Source organism: Labrus mixtus, chromosome 7 (genome assembly GCF_963584025.1).
Source record: "Labrus mixtus chromosome 7, fLabMix1.1, whole genome shotgun sequence".
Lineage (NCBI taxonomy): Eukaryota > Metazoa > Chordata > Actinopteri > Labriformes > Labridae > Labrus > Labrus mixtus.
Window position 1 is genome coordinate 21,992,469 of NC_083618.1, and position 22,984 is coordinate 22,015,452.

Consider the following 22,984-nt stretch of genomic DNA (forward strand, 5'->3'; position numbering starts at 1 on the left):
ACAGAGTGACTGCGCATTTTAATACATGACTGTGGATTCATTACAGTGACTATTTTTTATAGTTTTGATGTGCTTCTTCGTGTATTCAGATCCAGATGTAATGTCGCAGCCTACCTCTAGTTGCCATGGCAGCAGAAGGGCTAACCATTAACACTTGGAAAACCGGAAGTCTTCACGTGTGCGCTAAACTTATTTAGGCTATAATTTGTTAATTTATGTGTTTGGTTTCTTAAGGAGAGTTCTAGCTTGATGTGTAAAAGCACTTACCATTTAGATACATTCAGTTCACTGTAGTCTTAGACATGTAGACGGTGTCTGTGAATATCACAACCCAGACTCAGTGCACTGGAAAAGGGAGCGACCACACCGTTTTGAAGTAAACAAAGTTGGTGATGGCAATAGAAAGAGAGCAGGATGAGAAGCCAGCTTAAATACCCAGGCCCAGACTGCCCAGGTGCATAAAATCAAATGAACTGGCTCCGCCCCTCTCTACCTGAAGGCACCTGAATGGGGAGAGGGACAATTGGCAGTTAGAGGTGATTCTAGAGTCGGGCCCTAGGCAAAAGACAGTTGGGGGGGAGGCTCCATTTTTTTCCTGTTTCTTCTTCAAACTTTGGTTTTAACGGTAGCCTAATAATGCATTCGACACATAGCAGTCTGTCAAGCTTGTGAGCCTTCAGGGTCTGGTCTGGGGCCCCAAGCAGTTACCTGCCTTGCCTGTTGAAAAGCAGTGCCTCTGCTGATACATTTGTGGTTGTCACAACAGGAAGTGTCTGCATTTTGAGGACTTGTGTTTGGCTTTAAGTGTTGTTCACACAGACGATCCAAATACAATACCAACAACAACAGCTCCTAATTAAAAAAATAGCATACTTCATAAATAACACATTTTAAGCAGACTATCATCACACTCCTCTTTAGACCTCTTCTGTGCAGTTTCATTTTTGCTGTGACTAACATATCAAACTGTCATTCAAAAAAGTTAATTTTTCTGACGTATGAGGATCTCTTATGAGGACAAAGCTGAATAAATGCACCTGGGCTTCAATGAAAGGTCTGTAAACTGTTTAAAGTAGATAAATAAATAAGTAGTTAAAAATTCCTCAAAGTAAAATTGCCTAACTTTGTCCAAAAAAATCTTTCTGAAACCACAAAACAATTAGGCCTATCATTAAAAAAGAAAAGCAGTTTCTAAATAAAAGACAACTCAAATCTGAGTATCCCTTTAAAAAAAAGGTGAACAAAATAGCAGAATTGTAATAAGCAATCTTAACAGACTGAAAGCTCACTGGAGCTGAAACCTGACATCATATTATAAATGATAATATGAACTGGAGACGATGAAATGTTCAAAAAAACATTCAAGTGTTGCAATATTTGCGAGCACCGTCATTCAGAGAGATGCCTCTGTCCATCTTTTTGTACGACAGGAAGACTTTTCAGTCCAAGCACGTTGCCAACATGTTGGCAGCTAACCCTAATAACTGGAAGATGTTCCATCTTTTTTTTTTTTTTAAGCGTTTCACAAGATGCCACAGTCCAAACTTTGATTGATACATGTCGGCATCAAATTCAAATTGGGCAAATCATGTGGGGTTTCAGTGTTTTGCAACTCATCATATTCTGTTTTTATTTACATTTCACTTAACATCCTTACTTTTTCAGAAAACGAGGTCGAGTACATCTGAAAAATAAATCTGATCAGATAGCCATTAAGGTAATATTTCATGAGTTTGTTCTCACTTGTTTTGGTCCACATGATGAACATGCTGCTGAGAGAGAGTAAGAAAAAAAACAATTATTTTCAGATTTTTTATTGAACAAAAAGGTTTTCAAAGATCATGTAGGAAATACAATTTTATACAAGTGTTGCACAAATAAGACTAACAGAAAGAAGATCTAGAAAAGGGGGAATTGTGAACGGTCTGCGTACGAGAGATCAGACGAGAGGGGGGGGGGGGGGGGGGGGGGGCTCTTCAAGAACATGACCTTCATCGAGAACGGCGACGTGGAAACCTGCTAAGCCGACCACCAAACACTGATGTGGTCTCAGTTTAAACGGTAAACAAACAGATGACACTGAACCCGAAAGCACAGATTAACAATTGAAATCTGTTTAATTTGGTCTACATAGTGGCCTGTAACAGAATCCAACACATCCAAACATGGAACAGATGCTTGGAACATATTTGATATTTTTCAGAGTAATGCAACTTGTTGCCGTAGTGTAAAGGCAAAAGACACAGACCTCTGTAATCTTACTGGCTTTTCCGAGATATTTAAACTGAATTTGATGGTCTTGAGATCAGAAGAAAAGGTTCGTAATACAGCTCTGAGTTGATTTTCTAGAGCTGCTTCTAAGGTCAAATACAAACTTCAGCACTTTAATCATTGTCTTTGTTTTGAGGAATTTGGTTTAACCCAACAATCTCATATTTTTAGGGGAATACACAGGAGTTTTTCCACAGACTGAAAATGGATTTAGGTGGTTCCTCAGTAAGAAAACAACTCATTGGATAGCACCCAACCTGCAGGGGGAGCAATGTTTTCAATCCCTCAGAAAATGCTCCAATCTGAACCAGAGGAGAGAAACATGACTACATCCCTTTACCAGTCATTTAATTCAGCATCCATGATGAAATGTTAGCACCTGTAGCAAAATTCAGTGTGGGGTCAAAGAAAGTCAAACCAAATTTAAGAAATCATTTCAAAAGCTTTCTACGTGCTGCAGGAAATAAAACATTTACGACTTTCATGTTCAGGAAGAAGCGACAATGCAGCACTGTCACACTCTAAAAGTACATTTTTTAGTTTTGAGGTTGGCCACAACAGTTGTTTTCACAGCAAAGAGTCCAAAAAAAACTATAATTTAATTTTGCCATCAGATCAAAAGAGAGGAGCGCAGAGTGAGTTCTGATGGGAAATGAAACGTTTAAATGCTGCGGTCTTAAATTTAACTCAACAGTCTTGCAGCTAAAGTAAACACATTTTGACAAACCTTTTCAATCTGGGGTAAGACTTCTTAAAACACATGTAGACCTGGGTCTCTTACCAGAATTGAAAAACTTGAGGGGAAAAAGATAAAACTCACCAATTTCAACTTCTTGACCAATTGAACCTAATTTTACAATCTTTTCCCTTAATTTACATTTAGAGATTCATCTCAGAGGTTTAATTTGTTCATGGTTTGTCATAGTAAGACATGAAAACTTCCCAACAGTCAAAAATACTCAGTTTTTGTCTTTGTGTATGGATTAACCAAACCAAAAGGAACACTTTGTGAAGGACTGTCGTTCAAACAAATCTCACAGATATCGATCCATCTATCTTTAAGTATGCTCGCGCGTCGGATTCCCTGCTGAGCTCGCTGCAAGAGCCTCCCGATTTCCAGTGAAAACACAACAAAAAAATTACAAAAACAGGAAGACAAACTGAACACTTTCTCTCTTCTTGCCTCATTTTGTTAAGTTCATTTGTTTTGTTGGAACCAACCAACCACCATGTCCGCTCACCTGAAGACTGTGGAAACTTGGTCCACCAGTTCATCTGAGTGCCTAACAGGATCCGGAAGGCCCAACTAACTCTTCATTTTCTCTACTTCTTTTCTGTAGAAAATAGGATACTGTAGAGTGTCTGCACTGTTTTAGGCAAGACGAGAAAAACTTTAACGAAATGGCTCTATACTTCAAACAAGTTATAAATACTCTTCAAACAGATGTTAGCCACTCTCAGTCCCTTTGGGAAGGGCAGAAAGTTAATCTGATTTAACAGTCACAGTGGATGCTACCTCCCAAAATTAATCTGCAACACTAGCTAGCAGCAAGACAACTCAAAGCAGAATGATGGTTGGTTGAAACTCCCGTAGACATGATAATGTACCAACATTTGGCTGAGTGTCATTTCCCAGCCTGCTGGGAAACGCATCACCTAGCTTTAAATGCCTTTTGAACCCAAGTGCCCCTGTAAGAAACCAGAACTTCTACAGACAGATACTAACTTCTTTATCTCCAACTATGAGCAGTGATCACAAACCCATGAAAGATATCTGTCATGTCAGGTAGAGGCTAATGGATGTAAAACACTAACATCTGCTAGAGGAAACAATGGGGGTTTGGGGGAATTGTCACTTATTCTGGTATCTGAAGTCTCTTATCAGATGCTGGAGAGGTTGTATCTGAATCACTGGCGACAGGTTGACCTGTAGAATCTTCTGTGCTTTTCTGCAGGCATCAGCTACAGAGCGAGAGCCATCCACCTTTATCACTCTCCATCTAAAACTTTTCTTGTCTTTCCAGCCATTTCTCTGCCTGGTTGGATGGTTCAGTTCCTTGGGGCTCCGGGCTTCCTTATGGATGCCGTTGCTCCTCCAACCATTACTGGTCAGCTCTGTGTGAGTCTCTGGGAATGCCCTGCCATTAGCGTAAAAGACAGGTGCAGAGTCACCAATAAGCGCCCCATCCAATCGGATGGGACAGGACAGGCTCTTCTGGCTGAACAAGGCCACAGCTTTGGTGGGTGCCCCACCACCGTTCTGAGAAGGCTGCAAAGGTATTCCTGAAAGTGTTGGATGGTGCTGTTGCTGGGAAAAAGCAACAGAGGGCACCTCAGAGGAGGAGTCCCAGGAAGTGTGGATCTGGAGTCTAGCAGTATGGAAGCCAGACGAGCCTTCAATGTTGGTAAGTCTGAGACATGGCTGAACCTGAAGGGCCTGCAACGTGTCTACTGTCCGACTGGGAGTCCTGCAACAGATAATGCCTCGATTGGCCATCAGCAGCTCTGGAGGGGGGATCCCATGTATTCTGGGGCTGCTCCTTCCAGAGATGTTCCAGGATGGGTGCACATCCCTCTTCTTATTTGAGGGCCTCTTTGCCCTCCTCTTGGCAGTGGGCCTTACGTTCCTGCTGGGCGGTTTCAGCTTGTCTATAGTAAGGAGTTGGTTGGTGCAGGAGCGGTAGTGGTACACGTCCTTGCTGCGCAGCACCGTAGGCCTGTGGCCCTCTTCTCTCAGCTCCTGCAGGAATGTGACCAGTTCCTCGCTGCTCGAGAGGTCCCGGGACATCGGGCTGAGGATCTTCAGAGCATCCAGGAGGACGTTCTGCCCTGCTGATGAGATCCGGGCCCAGGAGTGAACCGTCCGCCGCTCTTCATTGGCAAAAGCCAATGGACGGCCAACCACGGGACCTCGCACCGCGTCAGCCATGTTGTATATCCTGCAAGGAAAATACAGAATAGATTCGTTCACAAGAGAACTTATCACAAAAAATGTACACCAATATAATAGTAAGAATTTTCACCATTTTATCAATCAAATGTTCTTTTTATGGAACAACAAAAAAAAAAAAGGCCTGATGCACTTTTGGTCTTCTATAACCTCCCTTATGTTGACTCATCAATTAGGAAGCAATAAAAGAAAACTATTTGTTAATTCTTTATGTTTATTGACTGTATAATAGAGAGTACATCAGTGCAAGCGAATACTGATGTTTTTCCATTTTTTTACAAGTGCATTTTTAGGTTCTACCCAAACAACTCGGTTTCATGCTAACTGGAGAATGATTTTGTGTTAGCATTGCATTTAAAAATTTGACACTTTTAGGTGTATTCACAATATTTCACACATCGTCTTACGTTACAATATCTATGCTATAATAACGTTTGTTGGCGGTTTTAAATTCTGTGAGGAAAGGCTCACTCCAAGATGTTACTGAAAAGGGTCAAAGGGATATCAAATTTTGACATAAACGTGAACTACCGCAGCTGTGAGCACACAAGCTGGAGATTTTTAATAGGTACATTAATGCTCGGGGGAGAAGCTTGTTAACTGTCAGCAGAAGTGTAATCGAACACCTCACATCACTACATCAACACAGTAACAGTAACACTGAACATCTGGTGAAAGAAACGACCCCAGTTGGCTCGTTACTCTGAGCCTACGAGCAGAAGCTGTGAAGGACTTTTAATTCAGCATTAGTTCTACACCTCTATGCCCTCAACTTAACGAGTTTCATTAGCCACCATGGCAACCAGGACCTTTGGGCAAACACTTCCAGACAACCTTTTCTAACAGGAAAAAAGCTTAATTATCTGACCCGCTAGTTCAAGGTGCCTTAGTGTTTCAATACTGCAAACTTTTCCATTTATTTTTATTTGAAGGACCAAAAACAAAAGGAAAAACAAAGCTGTTGTACAAATATACTCAAACATCTGAGTGCATTGACCCTTACTCCCACAATGAATAAAATAAAATATTTTAAAAAAAATTAAGATAAAGTGCCAAGTAGGCTTGCACTCAAGAACAGCTTTGGAGAGTTGAACTAACGTTTTGTAATATTACTTTCTGCAGTTCCATTCTTCCTTAAAAAGTCATGTCCTTGTCATGTGACCTTTGTCTTGCAAGTTGTATCAGTTCAGTGTTTCCTGGAGTGATATTGCTCTGAAGAGACTGAGTGCAACGGGCCATACCTCAAAAATCAACCACAGGTGGAAAAAAAACACCATTGCAACAAGAATTTAATGCTAACACTACACAACGCTAAAAACACCAGATTTCAGTGTGTCACATGATTGTTTTATTGCCCTAAACTACTGGACTACCGTAGTTGGACTACTGTTGCCTATAAAAAACATGTACCACAAGTGCCAAGTAGTGAAACATTACTTGATTAATGATGTTGAGTACTTGAGTAAGTGTACACATAAGATGAAGCTCAAGCTAGCTACATGCTACCTTCCAACCCTCCAATTTCTCCCAACCTTGCATGACTTGCCTAAGACCATGCACCAGTCACAGGATATAAACGTCACCACCCCCTCCCACTTACTTGAGGTGACTTCTCCTGATAATATCCAGCTGCGTTCTCACATTACCCCAATCAGACTTGCTGTTGAGAAAATACTAAGGGTCTAGCAGGAGAAACACCAAGTGCTGTTCGGAACAGGATTAGGCTCAAACCCACCGCCCGTCTAAACCAAGCATCCTACTTGACAATCCAGTAGATGGATAACAAGATGTATGATTTTGAGATGTATGTTAAGATACCAGCGGGACATGAGGGACTGTTACATCTTCTATGCAATTGTTGAATTTGTTTTTAGCTGTGTTCTTTTCTTTTATTATCATTTAATTCATATGTCATATAGTCATAACTACTTTCTTTGCTTTTACATATTCTGTCAATCACGCACACATCCGCAGCGCCTATGCACCTGTGAGGTCAGGATAAGTGTGCCATACTTTGAGCAAAACCACATACGAACTCGTGGGTGTATAGAGCTTCTGTGAATCTGCATGGTTCACAGTCTTCAAGCTAAAACCACATATGAACTTGGTATCACCTGTGGATGTATCACACTTCTGCGAATCTGCATTGTTGAGGTTTTACAAAATCTTGGAAAAAAGAGACAGTTTGGCCATAAAAATGCTGTGGAAAAGCTGATCGGGGCTCTTTTTTACTTTTACTAAAGGCTCCACGTCACTCTGACTTTTAAATCCCTGTTTCGGGACAGATCTTTTAAAAAAAGTGTCTACACGCTCGGGTTTAAACTTTTGAATTTGTATTTTACTTTTTACATTTTCATATTTTTACTTTTACTGATTTGTATTTGAATTTTGAATTTTAAATTTTCGGAAAATTTATTGAAAGACCTGAGTCCCTCTTAAGGACGCCGCGTGAACCTCGGGAGGTAAGCATGAGCAGACACACCACGGCACACTTCTACTGACTTTTACTTCACACCTCATACACACCTAGCATCCGAGTGAGGAGGGTTGCAGTTAATCCCTCTCCGGGGGCTAATTTAGGGTCCTGAATCAAGAACCCTTTTCACACATACGGAAATCTCCTGAAAAACTCTGGGGATTTGGTTACCCAGAGGGGCTTTAGGCTATGTGTGAACGCAAACAGCTGCATTTTTCACACAGACTTTACTCGGAGTTTCTCCGGCCAGACCCCTAGTATTTTTTCCGCAGAAAGTCTGAGTGAGCTGATGTCTGAACGCGGCAGCATACACACCGGAGATTTCAGCTCGAGCAAATAGAAAGAGAATGACTTTTATATACAGTGACTGGCTTAAGTGTCTGCACGCGATCACTACAATCTCCGTGCACGTAATTAAACGTCTGCATTATGTTTTCTGATCGTCAGTATGTTGTTCTCCACTCTTTTGTGGATGTTGTCATTCCATTGGATTACACATAGCATTGATATAAAGGCAAATATATTCTCATTATAACGTCATGTAGCGGACTCTGTTGCTTCGGCCGCTACTTCCGCATTGTTTATTTACGTCTTACCTCAGGAAATCCCCCAATCCCCCACCCCTCTGACAGGGATAGTTCCCCGCTGTGAGGAGCATATGTGAACGGCTAGGTTGGGAGAATCTCCGGAGCAGTCCTCCTGTAATTATCTCGATATTATCCGGAGTGCATATGTGAAAACGGCTAAGGATTATACTTGAATCTAATTATTCTAGGTATATAATCCTAGGGCTAGGCGGTTATATAAGTCTTCCCTTCTCGACAGGATGTTAGCGGAGTAATTATACATAGCTCCATAGCAAGAGTAGACTAGCAGCTGGTAGGGAGCAAACGCTCACATAGCTGCTCCGTTAGCTATAGGTAAAGTTATTCACCCCTTTATGCATGTCCAGACATGTAACAAAACGCTGAACTACATTGGTTTTATATTGAAAAAGCGGCATCTGTGGACGGAGGCTCTTGTGTGCAGTTTGAGGCTAGCACAAGCAAAGCTAATGTGAGCATGCTAACCAAAGCAGACACAGGAACTCTTCACAGCATGAGAACACTGAAGAGAGTAAACAGAGTACAGTAACAGAGTGTTGAAGTGCTGCCCTGTTAGCTCCAGTGTTTACCAGCATATTCAACCTCTCCTTGAGTCAGTCTGAGGTCCCAACAAAACTGAAAAAAGCCATCATTGTGCCTGTACTTTAGAGCGCCACTCCAACTAGCCTTATTGACTAACGCGCAGTAGCACTCACCTCAAAAGGGATGAAGTGCTAGGAGAGACTCATCAAGGTGCACATCTGGTCCTTTGCTACCTGAATCTCTGGATCCACTTCAGTTATCATACCTTCATAACAGATCAACTGATGACACTGTCTCCCAGGTACTGCCCACCAAACTCACCATCTGGACCAACGGGAGGTGGACTATGTGAGACTGCTGTTCATTGATTTTAGTTCTGTTTTCAACACCATGGCCATTGCCAGCCTCCATTCCAAGCTGGTTGACCAAGGCTTCATACTTCCCTATGCAATTGGATCCTGGACTTTCTGTCAAACAGATCTCAGGTGGTCAGAGTGGGCAGACACACCTCCATCCCCTGCACCCTCAACACCAGTCCCTGCTCTCTTCACCTGCAGCTCCAACATCATCATGAAGTTTGCAGATGACACATTTAGTCGCATCAGCAACAATGATGAGCAGACATACAGGGGAGGTTGGAAACCTGTCATAGTGGTGCCAGGCCAAAAATCTGCTTCTGAACATCAACAATGGCAAAACCAAGGAGCTGATTGTGGACTTAGGTAGAGGACAGCTGAGGGATTACAACCCACTGAAGATAGATGGGATGCTGGTAGAGAGGGGGTGCAGTTTCAAGAACCTAAAGATGCACGTCTCTGAACGCCTCACATTGACAACCCCAATAGACAATCAAGTGAAGCGGGTGAGGCAACAACTCTATTACTTCAGACAGCTGAGTACACACTGGGCGCATATTTACAAACAGCTTTTTTTGTTTCTTTTAACCGAGTCTTCGGGGGTTCTGTGAAACATACTCCCGTTTTGAAAGGTTTCCCTTGCGACTCTTATCACAACAGGTGAGCCAAGTTAGGGAGGCTTGTTATCAAGATGCAGCAAAACCAAGAGAGAACAAATCCCATCAGCAGCAAGCAGCTGCACAAAAAGGAAAAAAACAGCAACTGTGTTTGAAGTTTTGTATCTTGCATTCAAAGACCTAACCATGAAACATCTCTTTATTTTTCTCTCTCTCCGATCACCTGCAGAGTTTAGTGTACACGCCTGTGATGTGTGAGGCGTGCAAAGTGAGGGAGATCAATCACTTACTACTTTATTGGTCTTAAATGGACGGAAAATGTATATAGACGGGCCGCCTAGCATAACATGCTAACATGACATCGCTAGATCCCACACTTCCAGTGTTGCCAAAACCTACCTTACTGTTTCTGATTGGCCAGTACCGTTTGTTTGGTTGAGAGAGAGAGCTTTGTTACTTGCATACCATTGGTGGCCAGCTCTCCTAAATCAGTCGACAGATCAAAGAATGACCTCATATATTCATGACCGTTTCCGAACCTCAATGCTGCACATTTTGTGAAAAATACATATTCCTGCAGCAGAATCAGGATGGAAAATGGTAGGGTAACAAGAAAAATGCTTTGAGAATAGAATTCAAAGAGAAGAAAATTTGTGAGCATCAATTCTCCCTAAAGAAATTCTTTTTTTTTTTCCAGACAGATGAAACCTGATAACCACATTTTGCTTGAAAGGGCCTTATTATTTGTCTCTTTAACTTTAGTTAAAACAAATTCAGAGAACTTCTGAAGCTGTAAAATACATTTTTCATAGTGAGTCAAAGGCCAAAAAGAAGACGGGTGGGGAGAATACAAGGGGAGAAAAGTGAGTAAAAGGACAATAAGAATGGAGGGAAAAAAAATGACAAAAAGAAAGCTAAACGTTGTACAATCCAGACAAAGAGCCATGAAACTACAACCAACAAACTTCCCATGATTCACCAAGACTGCATGCACTTGAGGGAGTTTCCTCCCTTGGCAAGCCGCGATATAAGGATGAACGGGGCGGGGCGGTAAAGGCTGATGCATGTGTGTGTGGGGTGAGTGTGGGGGGTGAGGGGGTTTGATTAACAGCTGGATTCATCCGAGGATTCACATCATTTACACCTCTTTTTACTAATGCTCATCTCTCTGGATAAATTTTCCAAGCAAATATTTACTTTTTAGGCCCCGTGTCCACCTATCCTTTTTGTCTGAGATTCTTTTGGCGCACCGCGAGCCGTTTGTTGGTTAGCCTTTGTGCGTTATGATTTGAGTCAACACAAAGCACCACACTTCCGTTTGTCCACCTTCAATACAAAAGCAGTGGATGTCGCACCACATGTCATTACTGTTATCAAGGGAAGACTGAAATTCAAACAGCAAGAGATCCAATGTGAAGACTAGCAAGTGTGCGATAATGCGCAATGCATCGGGAAATCCAATGCTTGCGTACTGTTGGGACACGGTATTAGGCTGCAGCTGAGTGATTACAAAACAATTAATAAAGAGCAAAAGGAGACCATGGGTCAACAAACTGAGTAAGCGGATGTATTTCATTTTATACGTCAGAACAAGATCTCTGGATACAAAGAAAAAGATGCTAAAAGCCAGATCTATTTATGTAACTGTTGGAAACAAGACATTTTAATTCTAGCCACAGCATTCATACATTAGATTGGTTTCAGGAGCAATACTCTGACGTAAGCCGTTTTCACATATGCGCTCCTGAAAATTCATGGAGAATTTCAATTTAATTAATTTCTGCTGACCAGGTTGTTCACAGATACCCTCATAACGAGAGACTCCTCCTGGCAGACGGGAGGGTGGGCGAGGGGTGTACTGAGACAAGCTTTGACGTAAAAATAATTAAACAGAGGTGACGGATGAAGCAGCAGAGTTTGCTATACAATGCAAATTAATATTTGACTTTTTATCAAAGCTATGTGTAGTTTGTGTCTATCACATTAAAAAATAATAGCCCCTTTCAGACTGCAATTCTGGTACAATGCAGTTACGAAGCACCGACATCATGCCTTTAGACATGAATATCGTGTTATATTGAGGACCCAGTCTGTAAATTCACATTTCCATACTGCATTGCAGAAGCACGAAAGAGGACGATACAGCAGGAGTCTGAATAGGGCTAATAAAGTGGTTTAATTACATTAATTAATATTAATACCATGCGAAAAATCCATCCTCTCCATCCTCAAATTTGTGGCAATGGAAACAGATGATAACAATAGACAAAGATGATAAATTGATCTTACAGTTACTCCTGAAAAGTTAAGCATGATTATTGGTCCAAATGGATAGCAAGAACAACAAAAGATGCAGAGTGGGAGCAATCTGACACAACTGTAAAATCTAAACAGTTGACAAGCATGGGATGCTAACCTCCTAGCTGGCCCGCAAGTGAGCTCGCTAAATGGTAACTGAGACACCACTCACCCTTCCGAAAGGGCAATGTTCACGCTGTGAAGGACTTATGTGAATATTGAACTTTGGAGAATTTCCTGGGCTAACCTGCTCTATGCATTTACTAGAACCTTTTCAGCAGTACAATTGTGAAAACAGGTTAAGTGAGTGATGTTGAACACAACAGTTCTTATTGAGACCAATTGTGATTTGAAACCTGTATGTGTTTCCACAAATTGGCCAGCAAAGTTTATTTGATTCAGCATACCAACGCGCTTCCTTTTAAAATCTGGTGGCTAACATTATGGATATTCCTCTACAGTAACCAATGATACTTGATACTGAACAAGAGTATGAACAAAATCAGGGAACAGCTAGCTATTCCTTAGACCTGTATGGCCTGAAAGATACACGTCTGAGAGTCTTTTATTATACTCAGAATTAGTAATCCCCAAGTACAGCATGAGTGATCAACATAATTTTTATGTTTTCCAGGAAATGACAAGCTCAAACATATCAAGAACATCAAAAAAAAAATATTTTCCATGGTTTGGCAAGACACTGAGTAAGATGGGACTATAAGCTCAAGACACGATTCTTTTTTATTTTTTATTTGATGGGAACTTTTACCTGGGCAGTCACTATTTTCTGATAATCTTAAGGCCCTGACACACCAAGCAGACGGCAAAAAACTAGTGGCAACAAAGGACGCCTGTGGTGTCGCCTCACAACTTGGCCAAAAAGTTGCACTTGAACACACCGCAAAGACTACAGCCGACGGCCAACCACCACATATGTTCTGAGCATGTGTGAGGGGCGGCGGTAGCTTGATGTCATAATACGAGAGGACCATTTTCACACCGCTGTCACGCACCAATCGTATTATAGGTAGCCTACTAATGGAGAATAATGTCTGATAAAAAGTTGAAAATGGCGCTGCCGTTGTCAGTCCTAGGTCTTAGGCCATCCGTACCGTGCCCAAGCATGTTTCAACCCTAAAGTCCAGTTCGTTTGACTAAAATGACACAATATAAGACACAAAGTAGCTGTCATGCTCTGTGTTGTATTTTATTTTTTTATTGCTGTGTCTGATTAAAATGGCTTAAAATAAGCTGTAAAGTCAGTAAAGTAGCTGTCATGCTCTGTGTTTTTCTCTGACGCAGACTCAACTTTTTCTCTCTCTCTCTCTCTCTCTCGTCCGCCTGTTTGTAAACTGAGCACGCTTCATAATAACATAAAGCGTACATGTGTTGTATTAAGACATTATACAAGAGGTAATCGTGCTTAGGCACGGACAGTCCTGTGTAGTGTGACCGCCGTGCCGGCCAGCGTGGGAATGGCGCAGCAGGGGGGGGGCAATCGTGCTTGGGTACAGCATGGTACAGATGACCAGTGTGACCGCGCCCTTAGTTAAAAAAGAAAAGAAGAGGCGTAGGCTACAAATAAGGAGAAACCGCACTAAATGGGTGAAAGCATGAATACTACAGCGGCATGCTCAAGGGGCTTTCCTGAACCTGTGTTGTGAGCTGGAGAGAAATGAAACCTCTCAACAGCCAATCTTAAACAGCTCACGGTGAGCCGAAAAAATGTTGTTCTCTGGTGGTGTTGACACAAGTCAACGCTCAACATTTCAATCACGGACATGGATATTACTTAGACATTGTTATCTCCACTTTATACAACAACCTAACAAGCTGTGCTGAGTGAGAAAAGTGCTGAGTGTCAGTGCCTTGTTGTGCCCCCTCCTTCCTCGTTCCTTGTCTCTATACGTGAGCAACAGAGAGGGAACTAGAAACAGGGTGTCGGGGTCAAAACGGCGCTTAGCGCTATGTCACTCGCAGGCAGTTAGGACACTCCAATAGCCAACAATAGAATCAGGCTGATTTTGACGCTGATGCTTACTCGCGTCACATGCTGTTAGGTAAGGCTGCTAGTCACAAAGAAGTTGTGACTAACTAGCTACAAGCTTGCCAGTCACAATCAATCCATTTTCAATGAATCAATCAATTTTTATTTGTATAGCGTCAACTCATAACAAGTGTTATCTTGAGACACTTTACAAAAAGCAGGTAAAAAGACCTTACTTATTGCTATATTACAAAGATCCGGCCTATCCATCATGAGCACTTTAGCAAAACAGCATAAGTTACAATGTTAAGAAAAAACTGTCTTATTAAAAGGCAGAAATCTTGGGCCGGATCCCCGGCTCATGACGAAACAGCATTCACAGGCCTAGACTGCACCGGGCTTGGAAAGGGATAGGGGGAGAGATGGGATAAGATGCAGGAAGAGGGATAGGGATCAAGGGGGTGGGGGGGTGTTGTTCAGGCAAGCCATCCATCAACGATCCCGTGGGGATCAATCAGTAACTAAAAAGCTACTAGCTTGACAAAATAAATCTGTAACCAATGGGCTACTACCTAGTCACAATCTTTGGCTGTGTCAAAATCCACATACTTTCATACTATTCACACTCAATGTGATGTCATGTTGGCATGTAGAATGATCCAAAATCCTAGCATGCAATTTTGTGTATGTGAGAAATATCCGGATGTATACTAGATCAGTCAGAACATTAAGAATTAAACAGGAGCATACTGATCATACTAAACTGTTTCACAATGCACTGCAGCTCCCAGACTATCCAATCCCAGAGCTCGCCAGCCAGCTAGCAACCAAAATTCACTGCTGAAATACATTTTACATGTTGACAAAAAATATTGAAATAACTACGTAGTAATGAACGGATCAAAGGTTGTGCTAGCTTGATGCTTGCTCATCGAACGGAGCGCTGACTGGAAATATGACCTGTATATTAGTTGTTGTTAATGACATACTAACAGTCAGATTAGTATGCAGTATACATTTTGAGAATTTAGTAAGAAGTTTGTAGTATGTGGTTTCGGAACAAGCCTTTGACTAAAATGTTATATTCACAGCTAGCTACTCACAGATTACCGCTTTGAGGTCAGTCTGACTACGACTAACTAGCTAGCTAGCTAACAACAAGATTTTGGACACAGCCTTTAACGAAAACGTTAAATTCACAGCGAGCTAGCTACTCACAGATTACCGCTTTGAGGTCAGTCTGACTACGACTATCTAGCTAGCTAGTTAACAACATGATTTTGGACACAGCCTTTGACTTAAACGTTATATTCACAGCGAGCTAGCTAATCACATTTTACCGCTTTGAGGTCAGTCTGACTACGACTAACTATCTAGCTAGCTAACAACAACATTTCAGACACAGCCTTTAACTAAAACGTTAAAGTCACAGCTAGCTAGCTACTCACAGATTACCGCTTTGAGGTCAGTCTGACTACGACTATCTAGCTAGCTAGTTAACAACAAGATTTTGGACACAGCCTTTGACTTAAACGTTATATTCACAGCTAGCTAGCTACTCACAGATTACCGCTTTGAGGTCAGTCTGACTACGACTAACTAGCTAGCTAGCTAGTTAACAACAAGATTTCGAACACAGCCTTTAACGAAAACGTTATATTCACAGCTAGCTAGCTACTCACAGATTACCGCTTTGAGGTCAGTCTGACTACGACTAACTATCTAGCTAGCAAACAACAAGATTTTGGACACAGCCTTTAACGAAAATGTTAAAGTCACAGCTAGCTAGCTACTCACAGATTACCGCTTTGAGGTCAGTCTGACTACGACTATCTAGCTAGCTAGCTAGTTAACAACAAGATTTCGGACACAGCCTTTAACGAAAATGTTAAAGTCACAGCTAGCTAGCTACTCACAGATTACCGCTTTGAGGTCAGTCTGACTACGACTAACTATCTAGCTAGCTAACAACAAGATTTTGGACACAGCCTTTAACGAAAACGTTATATTCACAGCTAGCTAGCTACTCACAGATTACCGCTTTGAGGTCAGTCTGACTACGACTAACTATCTAGCTAGCTAACAACAAGATTTTGGACACAGCCTTTAACGAAAACGTTATATTCACAGCTAGCTAGCTACTCACAGATTACCGCTTTGAGGTCAGTCTGACTACGACTAACTATCTAGCTAGCTAACAACAAGATTTCGGACACAGCCTTTGACTAAAACGTTATATTCACAGCTAGCTAGCTACTCACAGATTACCGCTTTGAGGTCAGTCTGACTACGACTAACTAGCTAGCTAGCTAGTTAGTTAACAACAAGATTTTGGACACAGCCTTTAACAAAAACGTTATATTCACAGCAAGCTAGCTAGCTACTCACAGAGTACCGCTTTGAGGTCAGTCTGACTACGACTAACTAGCTAGCTAGCTAGCTAACAACAAGCTAACCACACAATAAGAGACTATTCACCCAACTGATAAGAACAAAGAAACCAATAATTGTTGTTGCTAAATTCCTAAAAATCATTGGGGAGGCTACCAAAAGGTCAAGCCAATAAGCCCCCTCCCCACCAAAAAAAAAAGTGCGCAAACATACGTCGTAAAAGCTCTCTAGCGCCCCCTTCACGAACACACCAATAACATTTGTTTTCTGAGAACCCTGACAATCAGACCACTAAAACTGTACTAAAAAATACACTCGTGTGCTAGCAGCTCATTTACAACTTTTAGTGATTTAATGAAAGACATCGTCTTTTTTTACACAGACTTGTGAACTGCCAACGACAAGCACTGGTCGTTAAACACTATCCCAGCAATCTTTCCTCTTGTCTGTGTGAGCAGCCACTAGTTCACAGGCTCCCTCAGCCCTCTGGCCCTCTGGCTCGCCGCACATTATCCCGACGGGTTTTCTGAGTCGGCAGAGTCAGGGTTACACACACTGCGAATGAAAGCACTCCACAGAAAAGGCGACATTACCTTTCAACGCTGCTGGTTCGGCATCCTCCGGTCGCCGCTGTTGCCGACGCTCCACGGTAAAATGGCTGCAACAACAGCGGTGTGGATGACAGACCAGGGAGAAGAGGCGGAGGCTGCCGGGGAAAGAGCGGAGGGGGGCGGGCTCTGGTAACCCCGCCGAGGGGGTGGGGGAACAAATGACAGAATCTTATCTTTAACTGATCATCATTTTAAATACAATCATTTGGGGGGGAAATATAAGAAATCCGACGTGATATGGGCCTAACACGCACTTGTCATAACATAAATTATTAAGAAAGAAAAACAGCTTTCACCACATCACCAAAGAACTATGTGACGTCATTTCTGGGCGGGGCTTACGCTATTTTCGTGTCTGTGGTTTAGGTTTAAACCCAATAACAAACAATAGGTGGTCTTGAGGTCTTGGATTTCACTGTTTTGAACAGTTTTTTGTAAAATTAAATGGATCATGATATTTTTTAAGAACCTGCATATAATGCATTCCCTGCATATCTATTTTATGCTATTGGTGGCATCACATTTATCGTAAAATTTTATTTTGCCTTTGATAAAATCACAATTAAATTGGCTAGCTTTCACTGCCAAGCCCTTCTGACCTTTACATCAGTCAATCAATCAAACAATCGATCATTATTTGTAAAGTGCCAATTCATATAACAAATGTTATCTCGAGACGCTTTACAAAAGAGCTGGGGCCCGTTTTTTAAAGAAGGTTCAACAAACCCTCAGTCTAACCCTGATCTCTGAGTTGATTTACTCTCAGATGGGAAACTCTGAGTTTTTGGTTCCAGATCAGCAGATTTGAATTAGTTAAATCAACTCTGAGTAGGTCCACTCGGGGTTCAGCGCGTGCACCACGACGATAAAAAGCCAACATGAATGGAGCCCCGATTCTACGATTCACCATGGCAACAGGTGACAAAAAAGAGATCCTCCTACTTTAACCATCTCGAAATACATCAATATCTTCATGTGGCCATAGGCTAAGGCGAATTTGAATAGGTTTTAAAGAGCCCATATTATGCCCTTTTTGGGGTTCATATATTTAATCTATGTACCTACTTTTGTACGTTCACAATAGCTAAAGTTCGAAAAAAGTGTCTGTTTTCATGTACTGCTCCTCCTTGCTCCCTCTCCGCTCTGAGTCCGTCAGCTACTCTCTGTTGAGCCCCCACTGTTAGACCCCACGTGGGCCAAGTCTGCTCTGATTGGTCTGCCGATCCGCTCTGTCGTTATTGGTCAGTTGCTCAGCACGCGTCTCGGAAATTTCAACATGAGCTGCAGGGCTTGCCACAACGAGCCAATGGGCTTAGATCAGTGATCTCACACTGACAATGACGTTGGACTGACAAATGTTTATCGAGGGGGGCTAGAACCGAGCGTTACATGCGGCTAATGCTACAGCTAACAGGAGGACGTAGGAGAAGCCGCGTTTCCGCGGACTTTGAATTTTTGCACATAGATGTGCCTAAACATGCAAAGGACACTTGGAAAACATACTAAAGGGCATATAAAACCAGAAAAAGCATAATATGGGACCTTTAAGAAGGAAAAAAAAGAGAAGTGGTGTAAGAGAAAACAGCTGCTCGCGTCAGCAGGTAAAGTCTATTAATTTAATATTTAATCAGAATTAAAATATTGCAGGTCAAGGTGATGGAATGGTAGGCTATTAAACCTATACAATTTATTTTCATTAAGATGCAATCCAGCAGAAGAAAATTGACTTTTAAACAGCTCAAAATGAGTTTGTACTGTTGATCTCTGTAAGCGGAGCGGAGTGAGGAGGACGTTGATAACGTGCATAAAATGTCACTTCCTGGAGCTTTTGCGGAATATATGACCCGGGGAAACTTTTTATACAGATAGACAGTGAACATCTACTTTTTCACATCAGTTAACCGTTCGCTTATTAATGGGCAATAAAAAACGATTTATACATGTAAAAAGTTACATATAGAACCTTTAAGGCATTAGCTGGCATAAATTAAAAAATACTGTATTTGGAGAAATGTGCTCTGGATTGATATTTCTACCCAGTCTGATAGAAAAAACAGATCTGATGTATCAAAGATGAGTATCGTACTGGGTCACCTGAGTGATACACTCATTGTCATTAGGTATACAAAGATATTTGGAAACAATAGCCATACTTTTATGAAATATATTTTTCTGCCCCAACTCTGTCCAATGGCCAGCAGGGGGCCACTTCACTGGCTGCGGGAGTGAGTTTATGATAAAAATCATAATTTTCAAGTCGTCTACAACCTGTAGGTATATTGACCTGTCAGCTAGGATAGTGGCATTACAGTGCTTATCAGCCGTCTCCTTAAAACAAAGTCACTTCTAACTTAAAAAACAAACAAACCAATGATCGCATCATTTCAGATTGACGCTTTGAAATGATAATCCACAAAACAAGTGGAGTGACATTACAAAGGTTACGGCAACTTTCTGTAAACAGCCTACATTTTATAATAATCAATTAGTCAATTAAAAGAAGGCTCCTTACAATCATACATTTATATGAACATTTGACAGAATTAAAACACTTTAAAGATGAATGAGCCACTTTTTGATGTCGCCCTTGAGCACCAGCATGAAACCAAAACAAACTGCTGTTTGGCGACACCTCCTCCACACTGAAGCCTCCACTCTCCTCCAGCAACACTCCTCCAACCCCTCTCCACTCGCATACGCACGAAGGAGTTATGAATTAGAACGCACCATAATGAAGCACCATTAAACACAAGCGGTGGACAAAATTGTCCTTTGCCCGAGATGCAATTGCCTGTGGCCTGCATTGTTGCGTTAGTAAGCTAATGTTAGCGCACTTTAGTTAGCTTGTAGCTTGATTTTGCACATAAATTGACATTCACTACCATTAGACAACAGCTAACGTTTGTATTAAACCGCTTCTAAGTTAGCGTTGCTGTTTGGTAAAGGATTCAGCTAGAAAAATATAATTTATCCTTAAATAACAGCACAAATATTGGAAACATTCGTTTGTAAAACACACTGGAACTCGTCTAATGGGTTATTGATTATGTTGCTTAACTTGAAATGTGGACAGATGTCCCTCCAGATGTTCACTGTTCATTGTCTTTTCATGAGTGGATCAAACTGGAAGCAGTGGAATTAAACAATGTTTTAGATTCATAGCAACTCAACCTGGAAAACACCAGTGATACATCATCACAGAAGTTGATTGTCAAAGGAAAATGGCTCCATGTGCTCCTGGATGAAGTTGTACTATTACTGCAAAAGCATATTTCATTTGTTTAGCTATGATTTCTCCGTCCATGATGTGACACATAAATGAATGAGGGGGCTGCTTATCTTCATGTTGTGCTGTTATCAGTGCTCTGTAAATGAGGGGGTGTAACTGTGGCACCCACATGATGCAGCCATTTGGCTAACTTTGAGTTTGTAAGTACAACCACCCACCGATGTCTTTATACTTCTCCAGATCTTGATCAGTCCTGAACTGCACGTAAAAGGGTGTATTCATACCACAGACTGTAAAAAAAAAAGGAACATAGTCCCAGTGATGTCACTGGTTTCTGAAGAGGTGTTATGAAGCTCAGTGATGGCGGTCGCCATATTGGAAAGTCTATCTTAACCTACATTCCAACAATCCTGGCTGTCCCTCGCTCACGGCTCAAGCTCAAACGTGACTGTGCCTTTGAAGTCAAAGCCCCTAAACTGGTGAACATCCTCCCCCCGTCCATTATTATGTGACTTGACTTGACTACAGTTAATTAATCTAGAAACAGTCTAAGAAGTTGAGCTAAGGCGGACCTAAAGCCTCCTGTGAAACAGCTAGCCTACATGTCCACTTGTGGGTCATCTTAGCCACACCTCTAATTATGCAAATGTATGAATACCTCTTAGGCTTAATAAGAGCAGAATGGATAAAAAATTTGACCCCTTTACAGTGTGTAAAAAATACCAAATTCTCTCTTTGAACCAGGCTGTAAACATATTTATTTCTACTGTAAAAACGTGACAAGAAGTATACACAAGAGCAAGACTCCACAGGGGCAGAGTAATATCAGGCAGATATTTATTCAGTCCGGTTCAGTACACAGAAAATCCAATCCAATCAGCAAACAAATCCAGAGGAGCAGGCAAAGGCAGGGTCAAACAAAAGGTAGAAATCATTCACAGAGAAACTCAGATGGAAACAGCTTGGACAAGGTTACACAAAGGAAAAACACAGCAAACTGGCAACATGAGGAAAGACACAGGGAAGAAATACACAGACCGTCAGTGGAAAATGAGATGCAGGTGGGTTCAATCAAGATAGGGCTGACACACAAGGCAGGAAACATGAGGAGCAGGACCTAGAAGACCAAATAAAACAGGAAATGACCCTGGACGGCCGTGGCTCAGTCGCCTCTCAACTGGAAGGTTGGGGGTTTGATCCACAGCTCCTGCATCCACATGTCTGTTATGTCCTTGAGCAAGACTCTAAACCTCAAGGCGTATGAATGTATGTGAATGGGATGAGTTACTTCTGATGGCCACTTTATATAGTGTGTGAATGTGTATGTGTGACATGTGGTGTAAAAGCGCTTTGAATAGCTTAGAAGACTAGAAAAGCGCTATACAAGCTCAAGTCCATTTACCATTTACCCTAAAAATGAAAACAAAAATAACTTTACACCAGATGGAGGGTCAAAAATGGGCTTTTTAATATGGTACCAAAAAGGGATTCCTTGGTTTTTGAAGCCATCCTCAAGTGGACACTCGAGGAACTGCAGTTTTTTTTTGGGGGGGGGGGGGGTATTTCTACATTGGTTTCACTGTTTTACGCCAGAGATTGCTGATTGATTCACATAGACTTCAAAGAACCTACTTGGTGGATAGACTAGACATGACCCATGATAGACTCGTGCATGATAAAACAAGCATGACCTTGTTTTTCCTATGAGCTGGCTGAATATGCAGCAAACCCTGCCCTTGTTTGCATTAATTTACATTAAACTAAACTTGTAAACCAACAGTACTTCTGTGGCTCAATATAAACACACTTCTAATTAAAGAGAGAGGATTAGCAGAGTTTTCAGCTTTAAAAGAAGATGTATTAGTTGGCCAATGGTATTTAAATTTGCATGCATTCTCTCTAGAAGCACAAATGGAGTTGGAGTTGGGATATAAAGTCTGAGATCCGATTGTTAGCCTCACTCACACCCAGATGTCTGTTTTAAGACATTACTTAAAGTTAAATAATCTTTGGATGCCCACATAGGCATCCAGAGAGCATTACAGTCGATGCTAACACTTCAGATAGCTCTTCAAGAGAGACGACTGACTCTACACTGAGCAACGGTCACCCCTGATTTTCAGTCAAAAGGGTGAAGTACAGCATGAAGTAAACCAAAACTTAAAGCTAAAAGAGGTTAAAATGCTCAGCAGATGTGGAGAGCTCTTTCTCTGCTATGGTGCAGTTAAACGATGGGTTCACAGATTTGAAGTTTCATTTTATAACCACGGCCAGTTACCCGCAGGAACTTTAAAATTTGTGTCTTTGGTTCCCAACCAACCATTAAAAGTGGGAGCTGTCATATTAACATTGTCACGCCATCAGTTGTAAACTAGCCCATTAAAAAAGCCAGCACACACGACTCCGTGATACTAATACATCTCATGATGGCTTGTAGTGTTAACTTTAATTTTGGTTGATGACTTCACAGAAACACCTAACAAGGAAACTCAATGACTTCGGGAGACTTATAATTCAGACTGCTGTAGCCTGGTCTCATGAATCATTGAGAGCTGTGAATGTGTTTTTACTCAGAATGCAGACTGTTGATTCTGTCCCCCATCGAATACACTTCTCTTTGTGTGATATGAACAGTGGGAAGAATGACGTAGTAGAAGGATGTAGAAAGTGA

The 22,984-nt window shown here is 41.6% G+C and overlaps 1 protein-coding gene across 1 annotated transcript; it reads right to left on the reverse strand.

Annotated features, from left to right (window-relative positions):
• Positions 1 to 3,128: 3,128 nt before the first annotated feature.
• ccdc71 (coiled-coil domain containing 71) lies at positions 3,129 to 17,173 on the reverse strand. The gene is made up of 2 exons (XM_061041280.1): positions 17,067 to 17,173; positions 3,129 to 5,210 (listed from the first exon to the last, which is right to left on the reverse strand). Exon 2 carries the CDS (start codon positions 5,198 to 5,200, stop codon positions 4,124 to 4,126), a length of 1,077 nt encoding a protein of 358 aa, XP_060897263.1. The 5' UTR covers positions 5,201 to 5,210; positions 17,067 to 17,173; the 3' UTR covers positions 3,129 to 4,123.
• Positions 17,174 to 22,984: the final 5,811 nt, after the last annotated feature.

Excerpts from the sequence above, each read along its gene's own strand:
- ccdc71 (XM_061041280.1), bottom strand. The coding sequence starts at position 5,200 with ATGGCTGACGCGGTGCGAGGTCCCGTGGTTGGCCGTCCATTGGCTTTT.